This window comes from Dromiciops gliroides, chromosome 4 (assembly GCF_019393635.1).
Source record: "Dromiciops gliroides isolate mDroGli1 chromosome 4, mDroGli1.pri, whole genome shotgun sequence".
In the NCBI taxonomy this organism is placed as follows: Eukaryota; Metazoa; Chordata; class Mammalia; order Microbiotheria; family Microbiotheriidae; genus Dromiciops; species Dromiciops gliroides.
This window is the reverse complement of record NC_057864.1, coordinates 12397927-12423751: the sequence shown is the minus strand read 5'-3', so window position 1 is coordinate 12423751 and position 25825 is coordinate 12397927. Positions and strand designations below refer to the sequence as shown.

General features: G+C 46.0%; 1 protein-coding gene across 7 annotated transcripts in view; it reads left to right on the top strand.

Annotated features, from left to right (window-relative positions):
• Positions 1-25825, top strand: part of PDE4B (phosphodiesterase 4B) — a 660822-nt gene that overhangs the window by 623646 nt on the left and 11351 nt on the right. For 6 of the 7 annotated variants that reach the window (XM_044001361.1, XM_044001359.1, XM_044001362.1 and 3 more), the window contains 4 exons: positions 17403-17496; positions 23224-23405; positions 24791-24889; positions 25040-25204. In XM_044001361.1, coding sequence (XP_043857296.1) covers positions 17403-17496; positions 23224-23405; positions 24791-24889; positions 25040-25204 — 540 coding nt within the window. Of the gene's footprint in view, positions 1-15837; positions 16776-17402; positions 17497-23223; positions 23406-24790; positions 24890-25039; positions 25205-25825 lie in introns of those variants that run through there. The other variant, XM_044001366.1, reaches the window with a different exon arrangement.

The following is a 25825-nucleotide window of genomic DNA, read 5'->3' as shown; positions in this document are numbered from 1 at the left end:
GGTAAAGACTGAGCGCAGCTGCCAGCAGATGAAGTTATTTAGACCAATTAAGTCCAATGGGATTCAGGGACTGAGTTATTACTCCAGAGGCATCGGCGTTTGGTATTTGAAAGAATCCGGGGTTTTTAAAGTACAAAAGCACCGTTTGGAGGTAGGAGAGAATGGGGAGAGGAGATAGAGAAAGGAGAGAGAAAGAGAGACAGACAGACAGACAGACAGAGACACAGAGACCAACAGACAGGAGACTGCTATTCTATGTGTGTAGCTTTTCTGCCCTGGAACAAATAGAATCTGAAGGCAGAGGACCTGGGGTGGAATCCTTGCTGGGTCATTTCCCAACCAAGGGAGCCATTCAGCTCTAGCCTCGGTATTCTCATCTGTCAAATGGACATTCTCTCCGATGGCTTTCCTCATCAGTCAGCCAGAGCTGACAATGCCCTGAGCACCTTGAGGCCCACCACTGCAGCAGACCAAAGCCTTGCCTTTGTGACCTGGAAGAGGGAGCCTTGTCTAGCCCTCCCTCCTCATTGTAGAAATGACTTGCCCTACAGCCAATGGGTAGCAAGTGTCAAGACCACAATCTGATGCCAATCCAAGCCCTTTTCCCATAGTGGCCTTGGAGAGCTTGGCTTGAACAACCATGTTCTTTTCCAAATGAAGGAGCCAAGGCTCAGACAGAGCCGCTCACCTGACTCACCCCTCACTCAGAGTTCTCTCTGCTGCCCTTTGGGAAGGCTTGGGGTGAAGTTAAGTTATGGGGAAATCCCCTCCTTCCTTCATGTGAACGTCTCATGTTCTCTTTGCCCAGTCTTGTAACTCCCCTCAAAAGGAGCTGGACTGTGGGGTCAGTCATTCTGACCAAACAAATAGCACTTACAGCAAGGAGAGGCAGAAGCAGCTGTAGACAGAGTGGCCAATGGTCTGGATCCACAGACCACTCCTTCTAGGTCACAGTTTCCTCTGATGGAAAATGACTGTGTTGCAAAGGTGGACAGAATGAAAAACACTGATTCTGGAGCCAGGAAGAGGAGGGTTCAAATCGTGCTTATGAAGTTCCTACCTCCTAGGGTGAATCATGGCACTTGCACAGGCCAAGGTGTATTCATCTCTAAAGTGATAAGGTCAGACCAGATGGCCTCTGGGAGCCTGTCCAGTTGTCCATGTCTAAGCTATGACTTCATGATTGTTCTGTTCCATTTTGTCGAAGCTCCTTCCAGGCAGGGATTGGGGAAGAACAGAGATTTGGTCGAGAAAGTCAGCAAGGGTTTTATTATCTGCTGAGAATGAGTAAAGAGTGACTTTATCCACCTCCCCCTTCTTTTTCCCTTTCCCTCGCCTAGAACCCATCTATCTGTGAGGCTTCAAGATGCTGGTGGCGCTTCAGCTCTGAGATGCATCACCCATTGGTCCACCCAAGCCTTCTTCTTCCCTTCTTGAATTCCCACTTCCCTAGCATGGCCTTGCTGACTGCTCCTCTCCCTGGCTATCCTCTTCCTCACCCCTTATCAGTGACTCCCTCAACTCACAATTCACTTATTTGGAAGAGTGTTTATGTCTGCCTCAGATTCGGCTCTCTCAAGGACGGAAGTCTTGTCTTGGCTAACTTGTGAAACTCCCCGTTCGCCGATAGCCTGGCTTGCAAATGAAAGTAGCCCCACTCTGTGCCGTTTAAACAAGAGAAAAGAGAAGTGAGACTTCAACGAGGGTTTTTTTTTGAAGTGTGTGTGTGTGTGCGCGCGCGTGTGTGTGTGTGTGTGTGTGTGTGTGAGAGAGAGAGAGAGAGAGAGAGAGAGAGAGAGAGAGAGAGAGAGAGGATCCAGTTGTTTTTATTTGCTTTGGTTGTTAATTACCTCATTTTCTCATGGGGATTTCCAACAGATTTCCCCCAAATTTGACCAAGACTTCTTTTGCTGACCTCAGTGGTTTTCGTGGTCTTTGGCTTGAGTTCAGTGTAATGCCCAAGTGGGATTTCTGGGTGTCTTCAAGGATTTCATTTTATGTGATGCCAATGTAGAGTGACCAATGAGGAGCCAGGTCCAGCAGTCTTTGAGTGCCCTTCTGGCAGAGGGCTTTCAGCCTCCTGATGCCCCGTATGGGAATCAGTCCTTTAACCAGGATTTATTAAGTGTCTTCTAGGTGCCAGCCACTGGGGACACAATGACAAACTAAGGGGAGGCACTGACATGCAGGAGGAGTGGCAGCGTGACCATCACCCCTTTACCAGCTTGAAATCCCAGACTCCCAACGGTGAAATGTTATCAGAACCGGTCAATGTTAGACAGATAATGTCAGAGCTGAGAGAGGAACTCATCACTTGTGCCTCAAAGACCAGGAACCACTCCTGTCCACTGGGCAACATCTCACTCAGGACAGTCCCTCTTAGGATCCCCAGAAGGGTCTGAAGACGCTGCACAGTAGTTGACACAGCCACCCCTCCCTTTTTTGGGGGGGGTTGTTTTTTGCTTTTTTTAGTGAGGCAATTGGGGTTAAGTGACTTGCCCAGGGTCACACAGCTAGTAAGTGTCAAGTGTCTGAGGCCGAATTTGAACTCAGGTACTCCTGAATCCAGGGCCGGTGCTCTATCCACTGTGCCACCTAGCCGCCCCGCCACCCCTCCCTTTTGACCCATTTGAGAGGGTATGCTGCCCTTGCTGCCTACAACCTCTGCCTTGGCTGGCTACTGTTGGCTCTCCTGGGCCATCAAAACAGAATGATTAACTCCCAGTTCTGTTTCCCAGGGCAGGGCCGGTGTTTTTGTTGGCTAGAGCGTGCTTGTTGCTTTTCTTTCAACAGGGAGAGCTGGAGCTGATTTGGACCCTGCTGCATTCTAACGCACCTGCTGAAACCTCCTGTTTCACAGGGAGCATTTGCCTACCTCTTCCTCTGAAGGTTTGGGCATCCTCCTAATGAAGGTCCCACCAGAGCTTTCCCTGGCACCTGCTTCCCGAGAAACGCAGTGACGTCCATTTCTGAAAATCAATGGTGCGGTGGCTTGGGGCGCTTGATTACCTGTTCCTTTTTGCATGTGCACCTTCAGTTTTCTGGAAAGCTAAGAGGTTCTTGTGGTAGAAGAGGGAAAGTCATGCACTGCCAATCCAGGCTTAGCCACTTATTCCCCGGGTGATCTTGGGCAGCTCACTTCTCTCTGGACCTCTGTTTCTTCATCTGTCAAATGAAAGGGTTGGACTGGGTGGTCTCTAAATCATCTTCCTGCTCAGAACTCCACACTCCTCATCTGATGTCGGGGATAAAAGTAAGAATTTGGCCTCATCATGTGGGCTTCTACACTATATACTATATAGTGTTTTAATTAGAGCGTCCGTGATTCCTTCCTAATATATGACCCAGGGTCAAGACAAAGAGGAAATAGTGGATTTGGTTCTATTTTTTTGGAAAATTCTTTATTCATAGCACTTTGGAAATGAAAGAGATAATAACTCACATATATATTTTTTGTAAAGATATGTATAATATAGATATTTATATATATTATACATATCTTTACAAAAATAATTGTGCTTGATCCCAGAACAGACCTAAAAAGTAAGTAGTGTCAATATTGTTATCCTCTTCTCACAGATGAAAAAAACTGAGGCCTACAGAAAATAAATCAAAATGGCTCAACAAGTTTACATAGGTGTTTGTAGAATCTAGCCTTAAGGAGAAAGAACATCTTTGTTGACTCTCTCTCTCTCTCTCTCTCTCTCTCTCTCTCTCCCTCCCTCCCTCCCATCTTTCAACATAGACCAGTTTTATTTTCAGATTCAACAACACAGAAGTGACTTGCATTTGGGCCCATAAAATGTCCCCAGAGTGGGTCATCCTCACACATTAGCTATACAGTCTCTGTGACTTACCCTACTGTCCAAGGGAGGCGAGGACAATGTGCCGCCATGTTGGTTCTCCTGTAGAACTCTGCACCTTGCCCATGCCTCAAGTTCCTCTTTTTGGCCACTTGCCTCACTTTATTGGGTTTAGAGGAAACCATGCCTCCTCCCTTGGTCCATTCTCCCTTGACTCACTCCAGGGAGCTTTCTGGGACTGAAACACAATTCCTGGACCCAGTCCCAGGGTCATGGGCAGAGAATGGAGAGCCCTTGAAATGAGCAAGTGCTCTTTTCTCCATAGCTGGCTTTGTCCATTACTGTTGGGAAACAGGGGCTTTTATTTGGTTTGGCACTTGGGTGTGTGGTTTACCTTGCTCTGGAAAAGTCTGTTTCCTTTGGAGCCAGGATCTGAGCCTTCAGGGATTGGCCAAGGCTGTCGGGAGTGGCGCTGGGTGTTTATTCAATCTGTTGGTGTTGTGTCTGCACAGTGGCCACTTTCCGTCAGTTGTGTCTGTAGCAGAGCTGGCTGATGATTTTTGCCATTGTTCTGTCTACCTTTCATTTCTGACTGATACTCCTGTTTTCCCCCTAGAACTCCACTCCCAGCTCATTTAGAGAGGGAAACAGATTAACTTCTATATAAAACTAGACTCTAGACAGAGATCTCATGGTGGGGAAGGAGGACTTGTCATTATTGCTCTTGTTCATGAAAAGAAGGAAGGCCTGATTGACTTGGGTTAGTGAGTCATTCGCAAGTACACAAAGAGTCTGATTTTGTCAGCATGGGGAACTCCCACTGTGGGAACCCCCTCCCCCATCACTAATTCCAACGCTTGTCTTTCTAGATTTGTATGCAGAATCGGATACTGATGACCACCACCTCCTTCTCAGTAGACTTTCTTCCCTTGGTATTCAAACCACTGGATCTCTTGGTTCTCTCACTGCTGTGACAATTCTGCCTTAGATTCCTCCTCTGCTGGTTTATTTTTCTCCTCCTGCCCCATGATTGTGGCTCCATCTGAAATCCTCTTAACCTTCTCTCTCCAATGCATCTCCCCTGGGGATCTTAGACATTCCCATAGCTTCCATGATCACTTCTAGGTAAAGGGTTCTATAGAACTATAACTCCCTACAATCTCTCCCTAGAACTTCAGTCCCAGGTCTCTGATTGCCTTGCAGATTCTTCTACCTAGATTAACCATTCAAATGACAAGCAGTAATTAGGCACTTAATCTTTGCCAGCTACACACCAGAGACAACAAATGAATGAATGAATGAATGAATGAATGAATGAATGAATGAATGAATGAATGAATGAACAAACGAATGAATAAACAAAGGTTATCCTTGCTCTCAACCAGTTTACATTTTAAGCTGAATGGGGAAGATATCACCTATTTGAAGGCCCTGTGGCACCTCAGACTAAATGTGTGGAAGGAATCTTGGACTTCATTCAGAGGACCTGGGTTCAAATCCTGGCTTTCATGTATATTACCTTTGTGATGATGTCATTTCGTTTCATCTCTCTGGACCTATGTTTCCTCACCTACAAAACCAGAAGATTAGAAAGTCTTTAACATTGAAATCATCATCTTTCTCACTAGCCCTAGCTCTCCTCTTGGTCTTCCAACCTCTGATGATTGTATCACCACCCTACCAGCCATGCAGGCTCATAAACTTGGATCATCGGAACCTCATTCCCTCTCCCCTTCTCCCAACACCATTGGTTGCCAAAACCTGCTATTTCTCCCTAAACAACATCTCCCCCATGTATCCCATTCTCTCTATTCTGATTGCAGCCAATGTTTTTCCAGCTCCCATCTCTTTATGCCAAGATTCTTGTAATGACCTCCAGATTAGCCATCCCTCTCCCAGTCTATCCCTTCACCCTTTTCCTCCCACCACTCAGCTAGCATTCTTCCTAATGCTATGTTTGGCATACACCACTCCTCTATTGACAAACTTTAGGTTGCTTCCCATACAAGCTCTTCATGCTAGCATTTAAGATCTTGTAAACTCAGTCACCAACCTCCCTTCTCATCAGATACATAGCAAACAGGGATCTTCTCCCCCCCCTTGCTGGACACCCATTCACCATTCACCCTGTCCTAGCTCCATGACTTTGCCCCCCCCTCCCATGTTTGGGTTGGACTCACTGACCCTCCCATCTCACATCAATTGCTTGAAGCTCCTGCCTTCCATCAAGCCCCAACCCAACGATCTCCTGTAATTTACCTTGAACTTTGACTCTCACCACCAAAGTGATCACTCCCATGTTAGATTCTCCTAATACCTAATCTGGAGTTTTCTGAGCTTGTCCAAGTCTCCCTCATATCATAGTTCATAGGATCATGAACTTTTATTTTTAGAAACTAGGAAACTGAGGCAGAAATGGGGTTTTACAAATGGCCTGAGGTCACACAGGAAACAAAAGTCAAAGCCCTGGGACTTGAATGCAGGTCAATTTGAATGCAGATCACACAGCCAATATTCTTTGTCCTACACCATTCTGCTGCCCTTTGTCAACCCTTCCCCCATCATTAGACTGAATGTGCACCAATATGTGCACTCTATGTCATATTGTAGTTTTATAACAGTCACCTTGGAAAAGTAGCAAGAGAATGCTGACACCTTAGAATCAGAAAGCCGTGGGGGAAGGGAAGGAACCAAAGGAGAGGAGAGGCTTGGGGGAAGGGCCAGGGAGCAGCCACAGGCTTCCTCCTCTACTTTCACCCTTTTGAAGTCGAGGTGTTAGGATCTGCCTTGGACTTGCATCTACTTGGCGGGGACCCTGGCAATTCAGGTTTCTGTTCCTTCGTCAGGAAATGTCAAACCAGCTCATCCAAACTTCCAGTGAGTAGCCCCTGCGTCATGTCTTTCATATGCTGTGTCATCAGTGCAAGAGAGGCTGCAGGAAAGAGGGAAGTGTCTACATGGGCTCAACAGAGGGAGACTAAAGGGTACATTTTGGTGCAGAAAAGCCCACCTCAACTCAAACCCAGATCCAGAGGGAGCATGCTCCTTTAGAGTGTGTGGCCCTCCTAAGCAGGGAACTAGTACAAATTGATAACAGGAGGCTTGGACTGGGGCAAGTACTCTCAGAGTGTGGTCCCTGGGATGCTTTTAGGACATCTGTGAGGCTAAAACGATTTCCATCTTAATAAGATGTTTTAATTTCTAATATAGTATTAATATCAATAGATACAAACTACATAAGTAAGAGCTCTTTAGGGCAATGTGTGTGTGTGTGTGTGTGTGTGTGTGTGTGTTTGAGGGGGACCCTCAATACATTTTGAAAGTTAGTCTAAAGGGGTCCTGAGACAAAATTTTGAGAATCACTGGCAGAAGTAGATTGAATGTTGATCTTGGAGTCAGAATGATCAAAGTTCAAATTCTACCTAAATACTTTTTTTAGCTCTGAAGCCTCAGAGACACAAGCCAGCTGAGGAACATTCTACACCTTTCTAAATCATATGCCAAGGGGCAGGCTCCTGCTGACCACTGGGTGCCATTTATAATCAGGTGGATCTCAGAATATGTTCAAACCCACCTAAACCTATGCCATGGCTGTCGGAGGTGGCCAAGCAGGAAGTGCATTATGGGGTTTGGAATCCAAAGCCCTGGGTCGGAGTCTCATCTCACCACATTCTATCCCTGTGACTTTGAGCACACTCACGTGGCCTTCAGTAGAATTGTGACGAAGGTGAATGGCACAAAGTGAAAGAGCCCTGGAATTGTAGCCAGAACATATAGGTTCAAGTCTCCTTGACTGGCAGAGACGTCTTTGGCCACCTCCTTGATGTGTGACCCTCTCTCTCTCTGGGCTTCAGTTTGTGTATCAGTCTGGAAGCTGGGAGGAGGCCAGGCTTTGAAGTCTACAGCACAGTAGACATTTACCCTTCCTTTGAAGACAGTACCACCTTTTAATGGGAAAAAAGTATTTGACTCAGTTTCTCATCAATCAGTCAGCCGGCAGCATTTATCATCATTGTCCTTCTGACCTAATTCAATTCAATCCATCCATCGAAATGGTTTGTCAGTAACTGTCGAGGACCTCAGAGCCCTGGATTTTCCATTATGTAATGGATGCAATGTCCGGGAATTTGTCAATGGCTTGGTTTTCTTTTTTTCTTTTCTTTTCTTTTTTTTTTTTTTTTTGCGGGGCAATGGGTGTCAAGTGACTTGCCCAGGGTCACACATCTAGTGTCAAGTGTCTGAGGCTGGATTTGAACTCAGGTACTCCTGAGTCCAGGGCCAGTGCTTTATCCACTGCACCACCTAGCTGCCCCCGCTTGGTTTTCTTTTAATGGGACATGCACCGAAGAGCTTCCCCTCTTGTCTTGAAAGAGGTTGCTCTGCAAAACAGCAAGTGATCATAATTTGAAGGGGCAGTTAAATGTGGGTCTCAAAGGGATCAGTCGCTACATTTAGGAATTCCTCAGGTCTTTCTACTATTTTACTCAAACTTCCTATACTTAAGCATTAATAACAAGGGACTTCCCCACCTCTTTTAAAGGTTTTACTGGGTTCATTCAATCCATTTTGTTTGGGAGAGTGGAAGGAGTATGGGCTCTGGAATCAGAGGACCACACTTCTAAGGCTTTCTTCTTCTTCTTGTGCTCTTCATGTTTATGGGCCTCAGTTTTCATCTGTAGAATGGGGGTAATAACAGCTTCCACCTCACAGGGTTGTTAGGAGCATCATTCGAGATAATCTTTATAAAGCTCTTTGCAAACCTTAAGTGCTTCATAAATGTTTGCTACTAGTATGAAGCACATAGTATGTGCCCAGTATACACTTGTCCCCTGACCAGCAGTCTTTGTTTCACCATTGTCATTAATACTTGGCTACTCCCAGAATTCTCGTTTGGGAGCTGGAGAGAATCTCTGAAGTCATCAAGAACAAACTCCTCACTTCACCTGAGACCCAGAGTGGAGAATGAGCAGGCCTCCAGGGTGAGGCTTGAACCCAGACTCCAGACCCAGCTCACTTGCCCTCCCATGGGGGTGGGGGATAACCCAATGCTGTTCAGAGCGTGGTGGCGCTTGGGAACATGGGCAGACTGAGTGGCTCTTGGTGGCGTGAGGTGACACGCTGTCCAAGTGTGTTCCCAACCTTAGAGAGGCGTGGTTTGTTTGCAAGATGTGGCTCCTTCCATGGAGTCATAGCTGTTGTCCCCTGAGGAGGCGCTTCCTGGACAAGAACTCTTTTCTTCTCAGTGAACATTAGCCGCCCTTGTCCCAGCTCACTCGGCTCTGGCTCACATGCCTCTTCAGTCAGGGGCAAGAAGCCAGCCTCCCGTCGTCAGACAGCCAGGAAGTCGAGGTCCACACCGATGATTGGGAGAGGAAAGATTCAGGGCATTGTAGGGCACACGGGGACCGTGGAGGCTGTGAGCTCAGTGGAAGGCAGTGGGGTGCTTCCCAGCAGCAGGCCTGGGGTCCCATCCCTGCTCAGACCCCTGCATGTTCTGAACAAGTCTCATAAAGGACAGGAGACCTGCCCAAGGTCACCCAGATTAAGGCAGAGTGGAAAGAGGCTCAAGAGCATCTGAAAGTGTTTCAATAACCTGAAGTTTGAGAAAAGAGCACATAGGTCCATTAGGAAAAAATGAAAGGCACCATTAGGTCATTAGATTAACCTTTTTTACATCTCAAAGCAATTGAAAAAAATTCTAAAGCTTAAATTTCCCAAAGAGAGGCAGCATATTACAGACAGGAGCCAGGTGAAGTCTGCACACCAGCGTTCTTGCTACTTTGTGCCTTATGCCTGGGGGGCAGAGGGGGTGCTGCTTCTTCTCTCATATGCAGCCTCAGTTTCCACACCTGTTAGATGGGGGGAGGCGGCCCAGAAGGCCTCTGAGGCTGCCCGGCAGCGCCGATTTTCCATGAATGGAATGTGACTCCCTTTGCCTTCCCAACATCCTGCCATTCTGAATGATGTTTTTACTAACAAAGTACAAAATATGATTCAGGATCATGTCCTGCGTCAGGTCAGTGGGAAGGCCCTAATGACATTGGCAGGCCTGTCGCTCCAGGCGGCAGAGCAGGAACATCCTGCACAATGGGGCGCCTGTCTCACAGCCAGGCACATGCAGCCGCCTCCCTGCCAGCCCCCTCCGTGTTCCTGCTCTTGTCTCCCTGCTCTGACTTTAGCCTGAGGGTGCCAGTGAGGGGGCGAGGGTCCCAGAGGGAGCACAATGCCCGCCTGTCAAGTCCCTCCTGGACTCAATACCCACTGGGGGTGCTGAAGATCTCAGGGACGCAGAACCTCTAGGTCACGAGGTATCCTGGGCCTGATCAACAATAGACCCAACACCCAGTTGTTCATCCTTTCCTTGGGGACCTCCCGGGACAGGAAACCTCCTCCCCCCTGTCTCCAGCAGCCCAGGCCGCCCATGAGTCGCCATGATTGCTAGGAAGGTTTTCAACAAAGAGGACTAGTTATTCAGAGATGACCCCAAATAAATCTGGATGCCATCCTCAACACAAGCAAGGCTTTCATGGACCAGCCCAACCTCATTTTTTTTTTAAATGTGCTCTGGGCTTGCTTTGTCATCATAGAATATTAGAGCTCAGAGGGATCTTAGACCTCAGAGAATGGCAGAGCTGGAGGGGCCTTAGAATGTAGAATGTTGGAAGGGGGGAAGAAATAAGAATTTCTTAAGAACCCCCATGTGGACACCACGCTGAGTGCATGCATGACAGATGTCCTCTCATTCCATTCTCACAATGACCTTAAAGGGTAAGGACCCATTTTACAGCTCAGGAAACTGAGGCAGGTAGCACAGGATCTCATAGCCAGTAAGTGTTAGAGGTCAGATTGGAACTCAGGTCTTCATGACTCCCAGACCAACCATCTGGCTGTTTCTGAATACGAATGGCTAATCTAGAAGTGTCCTTAGAATGTATTTTAGAACTGGGGAATACCTAAGAATATAGAATATTGAGCCTGGAAATGGCCTCAGATTGTAGGATGTTAAAGAGAAAGAGACCTTTGGGCACTGAAGGGCATCTTACAAAGTAGGCCCCTCACAGAAAACGTTAGATCCTGGAGTGTAGATCTGGAAGGAACCTTAGTGACAATCCAGTTGCCTCCCCACCCTGGTCTCTTTAATTTGGCTGAGGATCCACTACAGGGATTATGTACCAACGTCCATCGATCTGTGCACGTAGCCCCAAATCCATTCCTTCTACAGGAAATTCAAACAACTGGCAAAACAGCAGAGACGGAAACAATATCTCCCTGCAGCAGCTTCCAAAGTCAAGAAAAATTGAAGCCATAAAACAAATGTTTCCTCTGGGGAATGCTTGTTTCAAAATTACAGTGCAGTGATCGGTGGCACTTTTTTTTTTTTTAACAGCTATTAAAGAAAGTCAAGGAACAAAAATGAATTATAGCTGTCCTCATGGAAAAGATAGATTTAAGGAAACCTCCCTGGGCAAGACTTAGTTGGAGTCTCTTAAGATTCTCTCTCTCTCTTTTAAGTTCTTTTTGCATTTTCAAAGAAAAGGCCAATTCAGGTCAATATCACATTTCCATATATCAAAGGGAGGACCCATGAGTTTGTCAATGTGGGTGTTGCCCAATAGGTCTTAATAAGTGGCTCATGGGGGTTTCTGTGGCTTAAATTATTGTGATTCAATAGTGTATCTGGGAATGTGTCTAGGAGAGGCTAGTCATCTGATGGGAGACTTATCGCCATCCCTGGGCCCACGTTTGAAACCTTTGCAGCTTGATAGAACCTTCCAGAATTCACATATGCCCAGCCTCTCTTTGGAAACTCAAGGTCCCCTTTGTGCCAAGAGGAGGTCTTGGAGGAGAACATCAGAGTAGGACAGTTAGGCCAAACTCCCACCCCTCCCATCTTAGTGAGGCAGCGAGTGCATTCCTTTGCCTGAACAAGGTATTAGACACCCGGACTCGCCCATGCTGAGAGTGGCCCTGCTGGGGACCTTTTGGTTCCGAGCAGGAATCTCTCCCAGAGGAAAGGAAAAGCTGAGAACATAAAAGAAACCTCTGATTCAATAGATGGATGACGGTGGATGCCGTTCTCCCCATGGTGGGAGGCGGGAAGTTGTCCTTGCAGTTTTAAAGTGGGGAGAACCTCTTGCCATTTCCGAGATCTCAGCCCTGGCCTCATTGTCTTGGGCTGGCTAGCCAGGCCTGGCAGAAAGCAGCCAAGGCAGGAATGAAGCTTTCCAAAAACTGATGAAGTACGTTTCTTCCTCAGACTTTGCCCAAGCATCGCCAATTCAGGTCATTTTAGTAATTTCTCAGTAACAGAGGGACTTTTTCATTTTTTCTTAGTCATAATTCCTAGACAAGTCACATAACCTTATGTTTGCCTCAGTTTCCTCATAAAATGAGGATAATAGTAGAACCTACTTCCCAGGGATACGGGGAGGATCAGATGAGATGATAATTGGAATAAGAGCTTAGCACAGTTCCTGGCACATAGTAGGTGCTTTCTAAAGGCTCTAAGAAGTGGAGGCAAGGATTGAGAGCATGTGGGGTGAGCAGCCGAGTGTCAGACCAGGATTCGAACCCTGCTTTTTCTTCACTCCAAGTCCAAAACCTTTTCTAGTATGTCATTTGGATGCTGGTTAAGTACACACATGGAGAGCTCAGGAAGCTGCCATCAACTTTATCTTAGAAGTCAAAGGGATTTAGGCAACTACATGGAGCAGTGAGTGAAGTGTTACGTTACAGACAGAAAGACCTGAGTTCAGATCCAGCATCAAAAACTAAGTAGTTGTGTGGCCTCAGGTGGTCCCTAAAGCTCTCTCAGCCTTATTTCCTTATTTGTAAAATGGAGATGATAGCACATAGCTCATAGGCTTGTAAAGTGCTATATAAATACTTCTATCATTAGGTATTGGTTTATTCCAATCCCCTCATTTTGTTGCCCACCAGCAGCTGAGCCAGGATTAGAATCGGGGCTCCTGACTTCCCTTGAAGGGTCTTAACCTGGCACCAAGCCACTTTCTGATTTAATGAGCTCAAATTCTATCCAGCAGCCAGAGGTGGAAACCCTAACTAGGCCACATTCACTAAGCCATTTCTCCAGCCTTAAGCTTAGATATGTTACATCCTGCCTGTCCCCCACAGGGTCTTATCATATACACTGGAGCTAATTGAATTAATTGGACTCGTGACACCCTCTTCCCACTCCTTCAGGGCAGGGGCCATAGCTGTGTCTCTTGGAACCTTGCACTGATTTCCAAGTAAGCTGGGAACTCAGAAATGCTCTCTGATGAGGATAACGACGCCCTCCCCACAGATTCAACATGGGCTTTTTAAAAGGAAGCAGACATTTGTTGCTAAGCAACATGTAGAGGCCAGGGTCTCTTTCTCACACTAGGTGGAGGGGCAACAGCTGTTCCCAACTTCATTCAAGGACCACATGGTACCATTGCTTCTGAGTTGCTTTATCGAGAGTGTACGGCCTGGTGACGTGTCTGTGCCCTAAATGATGGGCTTGTGGGGGAACTTGGAATAGGAGAAAGAGAGCATTCTTATCTACTTGTCTCTCTTTGTGTGTCCTCCAGTCAGGCTTGTTCTCTTCGCCCCAATCAGGATGGGAATTCGGAGGATACTACCTATTTGGCTCTGACGTTGGATTAAAAGGCTTTGGCTTTGAACGAATGTGTCTTCTGGCTGGCCTAGTAAAGGAAAATGCATTGGTAGGGGCTGGTTGTGGCTGCTAACTCTCAGAGTGCCACAAGCTGAGCTTGGATTTCTGGAGGGGTCCACGTGTTAGAGTGGCTTAGGTGCTCCATTTTGTTCATTAAAAAAAAATAACATCCAGTCTCTCTGGTTTGTCTGATAAGAAAAGAGACAAAGAGTTTCTTTTCACAGCAGGAGTGAGGACAAGGGTTCTTCACCAATGGGCACCTGATCCTCTCCAAAGTAGCCCCGAGTCTAGAATGAGCCTCCCCAGCTGAGCCCCAGCAATGGATGTGCTGGAGCTGAGACCCTGAGGAGGACACGTGGTATAATGTAGAGAGATTTCCTTCAGGACTGTCCAGTAATGGAGGTCAGACACCATCTCTGCCACTCTTCTAGAAAATGAAAAGAGGATCTTCAAGGTTGACAACTGATCTTCCAGGACCCTCCATCTCCTGCATTCTTCAGGCGGTGACAGGGGGTAGACATCATGACCTAGCAGAGGCCTGCTCCCCCTTCCCACCCGGCCTCATCGTTCCCACCCTCTCACTTGATCTATTCTGACAAGGCTTTTTAAATGCCTGTGTTTACTCTCTATCAGCTGAGAAACACATGACTCCAGATGGGGAAGAGGCAGCCACAACCTTTCCTGCCTCTTAATCCCCGTAGCTTTATGACCAGGGTCTCAGCCATGAGCCCCTGATGCCTCTGGCAGTGCCCCAGTCATGTGGACCATCTGCATCAACCATTTTTCTCAGTGCTGGAGTCACTTCAAAAGGGAACTTGTCCTCTCCTTAGGCCTGACTGACATCCTCCCAAAGAAGCTGACCCAGGAGGGATGGCCCTCTGAGCAGGAGTGGGAGTCAGCTTCTTTGGCTTTTGCATGTGATTTATATTCAAATCGCGCGCGCGTGCGCGCGCGCGCACACACACACACACGTCTATATGTATATACATACATATAAATGTCTTATATTCAAATACTATGTACATGTATGCACATCATTTGGCTATGTCATGTGATAATATATATAGAGACACGCATACATGTGTATGTGATTTGTGTGTATGTATGTGCATATATGTATATATGAATGTGTGTGTGTGTATATATGAATATAAATCACATGCAAAAAAAGTTTACTCAAGTTCCTGGCCTTGTTTGTTAGGTCAGGCTCTTTGGGAAGATATTATATGTGTGAGTATGTATGTCCGTGTGTGTATGTATTACATATGTATTATGTGATTTATATGAAGTTTTTATACACACACACACACACACACACACACACACACACACCCATGAACCTTGCGTTGCTTCTCAGTGACTTGTGGCAAGAGCGTGTTGTCTGGTGGGTCTCTTGGGGTGGGGCTGGAGTTGATCTTCACTAGAACCTTCGAGGTAGGGGCACAGTGGGTGTCATCAGCCCTCTTTTACAGATGAGGAGACTGAGACCAAGAGGAGTTAAATGCCCCACCCAGGGTAGGCAGTTTCTTTATCTGTAAAATGAGAGAATCAACCTAGATGAAGGTGCCTTTTAGTTTTAAACTTCAAAGTTAATTAAATCTGCCCAGAACTCCAAACCCCCTTCTGCAGGTGCCCCCCAAACTGTGCTTCATCATTCCTAGGTCCCCAGTAAGTGACTTAGTCTAACTTTGCTCCATATAAAATCCTATTGGAGAGCCCTGGAAGAGGACAGGGTATGGCTTTACTGCTGCCCCCGGGGCCATGGTGGGCTCAGCCAGCAGAGAGCCTTCCTGCCTTCACCTAAAATGGCCCGTGCTGCTGGAGTTTCATGGCACTGCTGAGGATGGGGCACACATCTGGATATCTGTGGAGCAGGGCCAGGGTTGGTGCAGGATGCAGATGGGGAAGAAAGGGGTAAGCCTTAGAGATGGCCAGGTGCCACCAGCAGCTCCTGCCTAAGCATTCCAGTGGACCTTTCCCTGGTTCCCTAAAACTCCTTCCAGAAGGCCAGGTCCAGGCTTGGAGGTACAGTGTTCCTACCCTCTAGCTGATGTTGGCTGGAGGCCTAGAGGAAATTAGGTAAAAAGTGGGCAGGTGAATTATCCAGCCTGTTTAAAAGAGAAAAAGGAATGGGGGGAGACCGAATTCGAACCCAAGAATCAGTTCATTTTTCTCTTCAATTCTTCCCTGGATCCTTAAGATGTAAGATAAAATGCTCTCAGTACATAATTGCTCCTAATCACAGCAATTGACAGGCAGTGGTCAATGGGTATAGAGGGATTCCTCCCGCCCCCAAGCCTGGGAGTCCTTGAGAGGGGCTCATCCCTCCTGCCGCTGCCCATTATCAAGAGATGAGCTAATGACATTCTGCACATGCAGTCCTTTCAGGAAGGACTAGGTCCAGGACATCCCCCATCCCCCAGCCGATTTCTGTCCCTTGGTCCAAGCCGGCAGTTTAAGCGCGTCGTGGGTTTGTAAGATAGAAAAAGCAGTTGGAGTTTTGGGCTTCTGTTGGCTTGGTTCGTTTTGAATAATGCCCATCTCCTAACCGCCCCATCAGAAAATAATCCTAGCTGTGGCATGTCGGAGAGGAAGAAACTGAGCCTAGAGACAGAGCGATTGGGCAATGATGGGAGCGTTGAGAATCTGCCTTTGTTTGGAGGGTGTTCATGCCAGATGCTGAGCACCGCAGGGGAAAGGGTTAAAGAACACCTAGGCAAGTTGGGGGAGGGTGCCCACTTCAGGATTCCTTCAGTATCTAGAGGGCTTCCTCCATCTTTATCAATCGTTTTTAGAAAGATGGCCGTGTTTCCCAGGCTGGCGACCCCCTCCGAAAAGAAGCCTCCCTCCTCCGCGTCTTTTTCTGCTGAGCAGGACTGATGTGAACTGGAAAGCCCTTGAAGCAGCAGAGGCATTGGGACGATCTATAATTCATAAGTGCTTCTAGCCAGCCAGCTGAATTCAATTGGGCAGGCAGGCTTTCTCTCGCTCCTCCGTGCAATCAATCCCTGCCTTCGGTATCCCCTTCTGCCGGAAAATCAGGGGCAAGCCGGCTTTCCTGCAAGGATGGAGTGCAGAGATGGGCTTTGTTGGGGACCGGAGAATGCCCCCAGTCGGGGAATCTCTCTATTTTAGGACTTGTCGTCATTTGGCCATTGGATCTGCTGGGCTTTCCTCATTCCTCGGGAGTTGCTGTCTCTGGGCACTGGGTATTCTTTGCAAGGAATTTTTGCCGGTCGTTGCAGCGTGCACAGCCTTCCAAAATGCCAGAGGCAAACTATTTATTATCTGTGTCTTGGGGTTACATCAAGGTGGGTTCTTCTCCTTAAAGATTACCTGTGAATGTTTGGAGAGTGTGCCTTGAGACAAAGATGGGTAATATTTCTGCCTGTGTGTCTTATGGGAAGAGAGCATCTGTAATTGTTCACCAAGAATTAGCTTTGTGATGGAGCACCCGGTGCCTTTGAAATACTAGCCTAGCCTATTACTTTTCTTCCCGAGGTCCAGGCTTATTTTTATTTAAAACAAGTGTTTCACTTATTTTCTCAAACTTTTAATGTGCACATTTCCTTTTGCTGTACTGCTTATTGACCCAAATTATACATTGCAGCTAATTGCTCAAAAAAAAAAAAAGGAAGCAACATCTTGTATGTTCTTAAACAAATCCCAATGTGTGTGGGGGTATGTTTTCTTTGAGTAAAAAGGGTTCTGATGTTAATGAGAGTAAGAGGAAAGCTCTGCTTCAAAAGGTGGCATTGAAATGATATCTAATTAAGATGGCATTGTATTTTGTGGAAATGAAGCCAGAGGAAATCTTTGCTATCATCCAGGTTCCCCAAGGTGGTCTTTCCAATGGGAAAGTTAGAAACAATTGGACTGGTGATCATTTCTCATTTCTTCTATTAAAGTCATTTTTTCTTTCTTTCCCTCTCTAACAGTTCAAGAGAATGTTGAATCGGGAGCTGACACACCTCTCAGAGATGAGCCGGTCAGGGAACCAGGTGTCTGAATATATTTCAAACACTTTCTTAGGTAAGACATTTGCTGGGAACTTTTCAAGTCCTTAAAAGAAAAAAGTTAGACTTAAAAAAAAATTAAAAACAATAAAATACAATGGTGACTGGAACCATGCCTAGGAGGGAGGGGTCAGGACCTGGAACAGATGACATTTTGTGCCCCCGCCCACCAGATATTTTTATCCAGGTAAAATCAGTTTTGAAGGGGAAAAAGGAGGCAATGATGTCACAGGAGTATCCTGGATGTTCCTGGAAGAAGGGAGGGGGAAGTTCTCTCAGCTTTGTTATAGGGCTAGGGGCAAGTCTGATTATTGGTGGGGTTGGTTCAGGTCCAGTGGTTTTTATTCCAGCTGGATTTCTTCCCTGTCCCAGTCTGGGGCAGTGAAGGAGCTCAGCCCCTCTTTCTTCTCCTCCAAGGCAAAGAACCCCCCGTGAGCCACATCCTAGGGACTGTCCTGGATCTCCGAGGTTCACACACCGGAAGATGGTTTCAGGAACGAAGTGCTGGAAAGGGGTTTCCTTATTTAGAAAGCTTGGCTGGGGAGGAGCAGGTGGACAGCTCCCAGTGACTCCATGGGGCTACTAGGGTTTTTTTCCCTTCAATTTGACATTTATTTTGCTGTTTCCTCTACCTCTAATGAAGATAAATATTAAAACAAAAGAACTTCCAATTGGGAGTGAGTAGGAGGGAGAAGAAACAGGGCAGCAGCACCTCCCAGGGCCACAGATGCCTGTTCTCCGGGTTCTCCCAGTGTTGGAAGCATTGGTCAGAAACTGACCCTCAGGTTTGACTATAGCAGGAGCAGGCAAACTTCCTTCTGTGTCACCCCCACTGGTCCCTGAGGGGTCCGTGACTCAGGCTTCCATGTGGTAGTGAAGTTGTGCATAGTGTGAATCTATCTAGAAGCCACTTTTCTGCCGAGTTTCTTGAGGCTTCTGTTACATCTTCGGATATCTGCCCAAAAGGGCCGGGCTGGTATTTCACAAACAGATTTCTGCTGGCTCGTGTCTCCCGCAGTCACTCCACGTGCCAAGGGGACCTCATGCTTCCAGACCCGCATGCAGCGCCTCCCTTTGCTTGGCATAGCAACACAGCATCAAGGCAATGTGCATTTTCCTTTATACCTCAGGGAACCACATTACCAGAGGAGAGGAGAGGAGAGGAGAGGAGAGGAGAGGAGAGGAGAGGAGAGGAGAGGAGAGGAGAGAGAGGAGAGGAGAGGAGAGGAGAGGAGAGGAGAGGAGAGGAGAGGAGAGGAGAGGAGAGGAGAGGAGAGGAGAGGGGAGGAGGAAGAAGGAGAGGGGGAAAAGAAAGAGAGAGAAGAGGAGAGAAAGAAGGAGGGAGGTAGAGGAGAGAGAGAAGGGAGAGCAATAAGGGGAGAGGGAGGGAGATCCAGCCAGTTTCTCCATCAATACTAAAGGCCAAGCTTCATTAGCTCACAGAGAATCAATCCTCTACCAGTTCCCACAGCCCGAGTCCATAGCACAGCATTGCCCTATAACAGAGAGAGACCAGGGATATTGACAAGTGCTTTTTCCGGAGGATTTCGGAATGTGCAAATTTTTTGCTTCTCTGCCTTTCGGTCTGAAGTCCCAGAGGGCTTTGTCTGAGAACAAAGGAAAAGAAAGTCTCCCTGTACTTGTGTCCCTAGGCTCCTCTCCCCCACCCTGTGCTCTGACCTTTTAAGGAAGGCATCCTCCAGCGAAGGACCCCTTCATTTACACAAGTTCTAACCCTCACCCAGTCCTTTTCTTGAATTCCCCTAATCTTCTCCCTCCCTTCCATAACCACCATTTGGGGGTTAGGAGGCTGTTACTTTTCAGATTGTGCTGTGGAGTGACAATGGAATTTTAGAGAAACAGTAATTGATGTGATAACCACATCTCCATCCCTAAACCTCGCCTGTCTACCCAGGAAGAGATCTCAGTAGATAACAGACAGCTACAGCAGTTTGATGCAGCCTGGCGAGCCTGAGGGCTAGACTCAAGCCTGGCCCGTCTTTCTGTCTGTCTGTCTGTCTCCATTGTCTCCAAGCCTCCTCCCCCCCTCTCCTTCCCTCCCCCGTCTCTCTGTCTCTGTCTCTCTGTCTCTCTCTCTCTCTGTCTCTCTCTGTCTCTGTCTCTGTTTCTCTCTCTCTCTCTCTCTCTCTCTCTCTCTCTCTCTCTCTCTCTCTCACACACCTCACACACACACACACACACACACACACACATGTAAGTAGGAGAGTTAATTAATTGCAGCCTCATCTCAGGCTCTCATTGAGAACTGTGACTAGAGACGATAACAGGAGTCTTTCAAACGTGGCTCTTCCCCACCTCCTTTTCTTTCCAAATGTCAGCTTCTCGTGGTGGTTTTTATGCTCACAGCAACAAGAGGATGGACAAGAGGGGAGAAGAATGTTTCCTGGTGTTTCTCAGCAAACACTAGACCAGGTTATTGAGGAAGGTTGGGAAAGCAGCTTCTTCAGTAAGCTTTCATGAAGGGATTACGGAGACTTACAGGACCTGAGTGGATGTGGACAAATGACTTCATCTCTCAGACTCAGTTTCTTCATCTATGTCATGGGAATAATACTTATTTGCATGGCATAGCGACTGGATTTGGAGTTAAGAAATCCTGGGTTCAGGCCCAATATACATGCCTTAATTAACTGGGGATAATAAATCATACCTGAGGGGGCTTGAGGGGGTCAGGTGCAATAGTGGACAGTGTCTAAGCTGGAAAGAGGAAAGTCCAACCTTGCTAGCTTTGTGACCCTGGGCAAGTCACTTTCAGCTTCAGTTTCCTTATGTGCAAAATGGTGGTGATAATATTTCAGTCTCTTCTCAAGAAGATCAAATGCCGTCATATGGATTAAGTGTTTTTGCAGACCTTCTCATGCTGTATAAATGGGAGTTGTTATGACACCAGCTTCCATTATCTAGCGACCTAAGCTCAAATGAGATAACAGCTGCCAAGCAAGAAGTGCTATATGATGCTGGCTGTTATTGTTGGTGCTGTTCATACTGATAGCTACCTCACAGGGAGGCTATGGGGCGCCAATGGAATCCTGGGGTGTAAAGTATCTGGCCAACTTTTCATTGTTACAGAGAGGTAAATTCTGGAAATAATCAGTTATCCCACTGAGTGTTATATTTCTCCCAATAGATGCTAAGGTCCTTGAAGGCAGGGACTGTGTTGATCACTTAAGTTCACTTAAAGATTCCAAAGGCTAGCAGTAGAGAAAATCATTCCAGTGATTTGTATAAGTGAATGGGCCTTTGGTGCTAATGACCTCATGAGGAGTGGGCCTTTCTCTTGGTCGGTTGGTTTTAAATCTGCTCAGCTGTTGCTTACAAAAGGAAGCATTTCCATGGATTCCCATCCTATCGATGTAAATGTCACTGCTGGGTTTAGAGCCCACAGGCACCCTAGTCACAGACTACCTGGTCTGGGGATTCTTAACTAGGGCTCTAGGAGTTGATTTTTAAAAGATTTTGAGAACCATATTTTGGGGGCCACAGGCTTTACCAGCGAGGTCCAGCACACAAAGAACGGCTGAAAGCTTGATCTAGTCCTACAGAGGAAGACGCTGGGGTCACAGAAAGGCATGGACTTGCCTAGCGTCACAGAGCCAGCAATTGTCCGAGCTGGCATTTGGCCCCTGGGTTTTCAGTCCAGCATTCCTGCCCTAAGTCAAGTGGTTCTGTTTTGTTTGGATTTGAGCCCCCCACCCTGCTGATGGGAGGAAATTTAGAATAGGGAAACCCATCAGTTGTTCCATTGACCCATGCAAGGGAAACACCCATTAGTGTCAAATTGGTCCTCTTGCAGCTGAAGAATGACTGTCTCCTTTATTGTGATCTTCCAGGCACAGCAGCAGGGCAGCTCAATTACCCGCTATTGTAGGAATCTTTAATTAAGCCCAGGAAGAAGCTGCTGGTGCCAGGGTCCCCCTGGAGACACACATATCTATACAGACACAGGATGGCCTAACGGTCTCTAACCAACTCATGAAAAATGGTGATCATGAAACACAGAAACAATAGTCCCCCGCCCCCCCCCCCCGCCCCGCATTAGTACAGAGATCCTTTTTTTTAATGCAGTAAAGGAAAAGGGGGAGATAAAAAGGCAGTTTCTAAAGTGTTTAAAATACAACCATCCTTCAGACCCAGTCCTTGGAGTCTCAGTCCTTGAGCTCCAGTTTCATCTGGGACACTCCTTGTGTGAGCTCAGGTAAATTACTTCATCTTTCTCCCTCATCTGAAAAATGGGAGGGTTGGACTAGATGAAGTCCCCTCCAGCTCCATACCCAGGACCCTGTGAGCCACATAGACTGGTGTAGTTAGAAAAAAGAAGAGAGGGGACCTAGGTTCTGATCTGGGCTCTCGCTCAGGGGACACAATAATTAACACATGTGAGATCTTGAAATATTCACTCACTCACAGTTGTCTCATCTTAAAATAAGGGGGTTAGAGTGGATGACTCCTAAGGGCCCCAGGAGCTCTAAAGCTTGCTTCAAAATGTATTCTTACTTGTATGTGGGGGATGGGTTTAGGGACCAGGTTTTCCCTTCCCACCCCTCCCCCCACATTAGCTTAATGCAGAGATTAAGCAAGCAAGCATGTAATAAGTACCTGCCGTATTTTGGGCAGCGTGCTAGGCTAGGCACTGGGGCTCCCAAGATAAAAAATCATACCTGCCCTCAAATAGCTTATACTCTATCAGATGAAACAATATGTATATTGTCTATTTTAATGGGTTTAAATGGAATTAATGAATACAGAGGAGAGTGTTCTGTTGAACACAACCTTAAATATATATAAATATACACATGTACACATTTATGTAATATAGATACATTATCATATCTAACATATGTATTATTGCATTAATATAGTTATAGGCATATTCTTAAATGTAATATTGTTTTATGTGTAAAATACACTTATCATATGTAATAATACATACATTATTGCACTGATCTAATCATTAAATTAACCAGTTGTGCCTCTAAAATCTATCATTATCAAGCCACAAGAAATAAAGAGGCAAAAAGAACCTCATAAAATCAGTGAATACCAAAGTTGAAAGAGGCATATGAGACTAGATCACCTTTTCTAGGCTGTTCTTTTTGAAAATGAGGAAGCCTAGAGTCAGAAAAGTAAAATTACTTGTCCAAGGTCACAGAGCTAGTCAGTATAAGCATATGATGACAGGATCATGGATTTAGAACTATGAGGGTTCTTAGAGGTCATCTAGTTCAAACATCCTATTTTACAGGTGAGGAAACTGAGACTCAGATTGGTTAAGTGACTTGTACAAGGTCACACACATAGTACATATCATTCATGTATATCCTTAGTCAATGTTTTCTGAGTTGAATTGAAAGCATTTGCTTTCTATTATTTCCCCTTATGTTAATATCCTCCCCTTAGGACCTGTAATGGATTTTATGCCTTTCTTCATTCTTCTAATATGTCAGTTGCCCAATAAAAGCAAGTGTTTACCCAGTTTCATCCCATGGAATCTCTTTGGAAACATGTGCTATTCATACTGAGTGAGCCCTTCCTTGTGGTACAAAGGGAGATGATTGGTTAATTTCTTGAAAAGTCTATACCTGTCCTCACAGTGTGTCACTGCTAACTGCCTCACTGTGAAAATAACACAAGGGCTAGCATTGACTAATGCCCCATCCAACCTAAGGTCCTGATTCCTTCTGCCCTGGAGTGAGAATGTCTCTCCCCCTTCTCTCTTTTTCAGACAAGCAGAATGAGGTGGAGATTCCGTCTCCCACTCAGAAAGATCGAGAGAAGAAGAAAAAAGAGCAGCAAGTAATGACCCAGATAAGTGGGGTCAAAAAGCTGATGCACAGCTCTAGTCTGAACAACACCAGCATCTCTCGCTTCGGGGTCAAGACGGAGAAGGAAGATCACCTGGCAAAAGTATGTACAAGCTTGGGCATGGAGAAATAAATCTGGGTTTTGAAGATTCTGGGTAGGAAAGGATACTTGGTTCATCCTTAGAGAGCCACCTTGAGAGGGAAGGGGGAGAAGCAGCGGGTGGTGCTGGGGCCAAAGTGTTGGCTTGGGAGTCAGTTTTAAAACTGGGCTTTGTAAATCCTACCCTGGCTGACATTTTTTCTAAAATCAGAGCCAATATGGGAATTTTATTTGCTTAATTATGCATATTGGCTATAAGAAGCTTGCTTTTCTTTTTTTCTGGGAGGGTGGGGTTGGGAAGGAAAGAAAAATAAGTTTTTATCCATTGAAAAAAATAATTTAAATTAATCGAACATAATTACATGTAGTTAGCCAAACTTTGCTTAAAGACCTGTAGTGAGTGGGAACACACTACCTCCCAATGCATTCTACCCCTGGATTAAGAAAAGTAAGCTCTTTTTCTCCCTCTTAAGAGCTACATAGTCTTAGACAATCAGTTCATCTTTCTGGGTCTTCATTTGCTCATCTGTCAAACTCCAGGGCCAGTGCTCTATAGGATCCATAGGATTAACTCCTGTAAGGAACCTTAAAGATCATTTCATGCAGCACTCTTGCTTAAAGATAAGGGGATGGGGGGCAAAAGGGGAAGTAAGCTTCCCAAGGTCACACAGGAGTTCAGAACAAAGCCAACATCTGTGCCCAGCTCTTCCAACTACAAATAAGGATAACTGGCTCATCCCTACAGTTCCTTCCACCTCTAATGTTCTAAAGCCTTCAGAATACAATCAACAGTTACCTGAGTCATGGCTTTGGGATCACTTTGAAGCTCCAACCTCAACACAGAAGATTTCTCCCAGTTTTCATTTGATGACCTAGTGACTCTCATCTACAAGACAGAGTCATTGTTCATCATGATGTCTATGTCACCCTTTTAAGGTCAAATGACTGAGGCTGACGTCTACACCATAATACCCTAGCAGCTGGTTGGATGTATCTTTGCTGGCTTCCAGCTGCTGTCCTGAGCCTATATCTAAAGCTGCTGCTCTGGTCCTGTAGTAACAGTAGAAAGGGCTATGCCTCTTAAGTCAGAGTCAAATCCATATTTCAAAATCACTACTCATGCAACCCAAATAAAATAGTAGGGTCAAAGAATGAAAAGTTGGAGTGGGGAAAGTAAAAATAGAGAGAAAACATTCATGAGAATGAATAGCCATAGATTTCCACAGGAGGAAGGACTCACAAAACTATGTGAAAGTAACAGATTTAAATGTAAATACTTACCCAGGATGTGTCACCGGTGACATTGGTGTTCCACGGTTAGTCTTCCTTGAACAGCTTTTTCAATGAAACAAAATTTCATCGTTAAATATCTTTCCCATTGATTTTAGGAGCTGGAAGACCTGAATAAATGGGGTCTCAACATCTTCAAGGTAGCTGGATATTCTCACAACAGGCCCTTGACGTGTATCATGTATGCGATATTCCAGGTGAATAAGCAGGGGACTGTGGGAAAATCCATTGAATGGCCCCTCATTTCCCCCCATCCCAATGACTTTTCCAGTCTCCTTCTGCTCTATTTGTGGGTAAACATTCACCGTCACTCACTTATTTGTGGCTTTATTCATCTTCCTGAACAGGAAAGAGACCTTCTAAAGACATTCAAAATCTCTTCTGACACCTTTGTAACTTACATGATGACTTTAGAAGACCATTACCATTCTGACGTGGCGTATCACAACAGCCTCCATGCTGCTGATGTTGCCCAGTCAACCCATGTTCTTCTGTCTACCCCAGCCTTAGATGTGAGTGATTATGCTTGGTTTTTCATGCTTTTGGCTCTGCAAAATTTCATGTAGGATGCCTATGAGTAGGTACATTGATGTGGCAGTGCTAGGCGCTCATTTTCAATGATTCCTTCAGTCGATTTCCAAGGCATTATCTTTGATTATTTTATTTTTAAAATAATGGGGCTCCTTGCTATTGTCATGGACCAATCTTGAGTTTCTTCTCTTGCAGAATAAATATTAATGAGTCATAGAAATATTATGAAGGTTGGAAATGACACCTAAGTGTTGGAAAGTACCCTAGAGGCCGTTGAACACAAGACCTTCATTTTCAGATGAGAAAACTAAAGCCCAGAGATGGTACAGGAATAGTCCAGAGGAACCTTACAGAGTCAGGACATGAACCTGTCTTCTTGATTTACAGTCCTGATTCTCAGATCCATCATTCTGCAAAGCCAGCAAAACTTCTGTCCCCTTAGAGATGATTCCAGAGGCCTGGGCTCTAGTCCCAACTCTGCCCTGTACTCACTCTGTGAGCTAAGACAAATCACTTTCCTTCTCTGGGACTCAGTTTCCCAATCTGTAGAAGGAGGAGATCAGATGAAATGGTCCCTGGAGTCACTTTAAGTTCTCCCACTA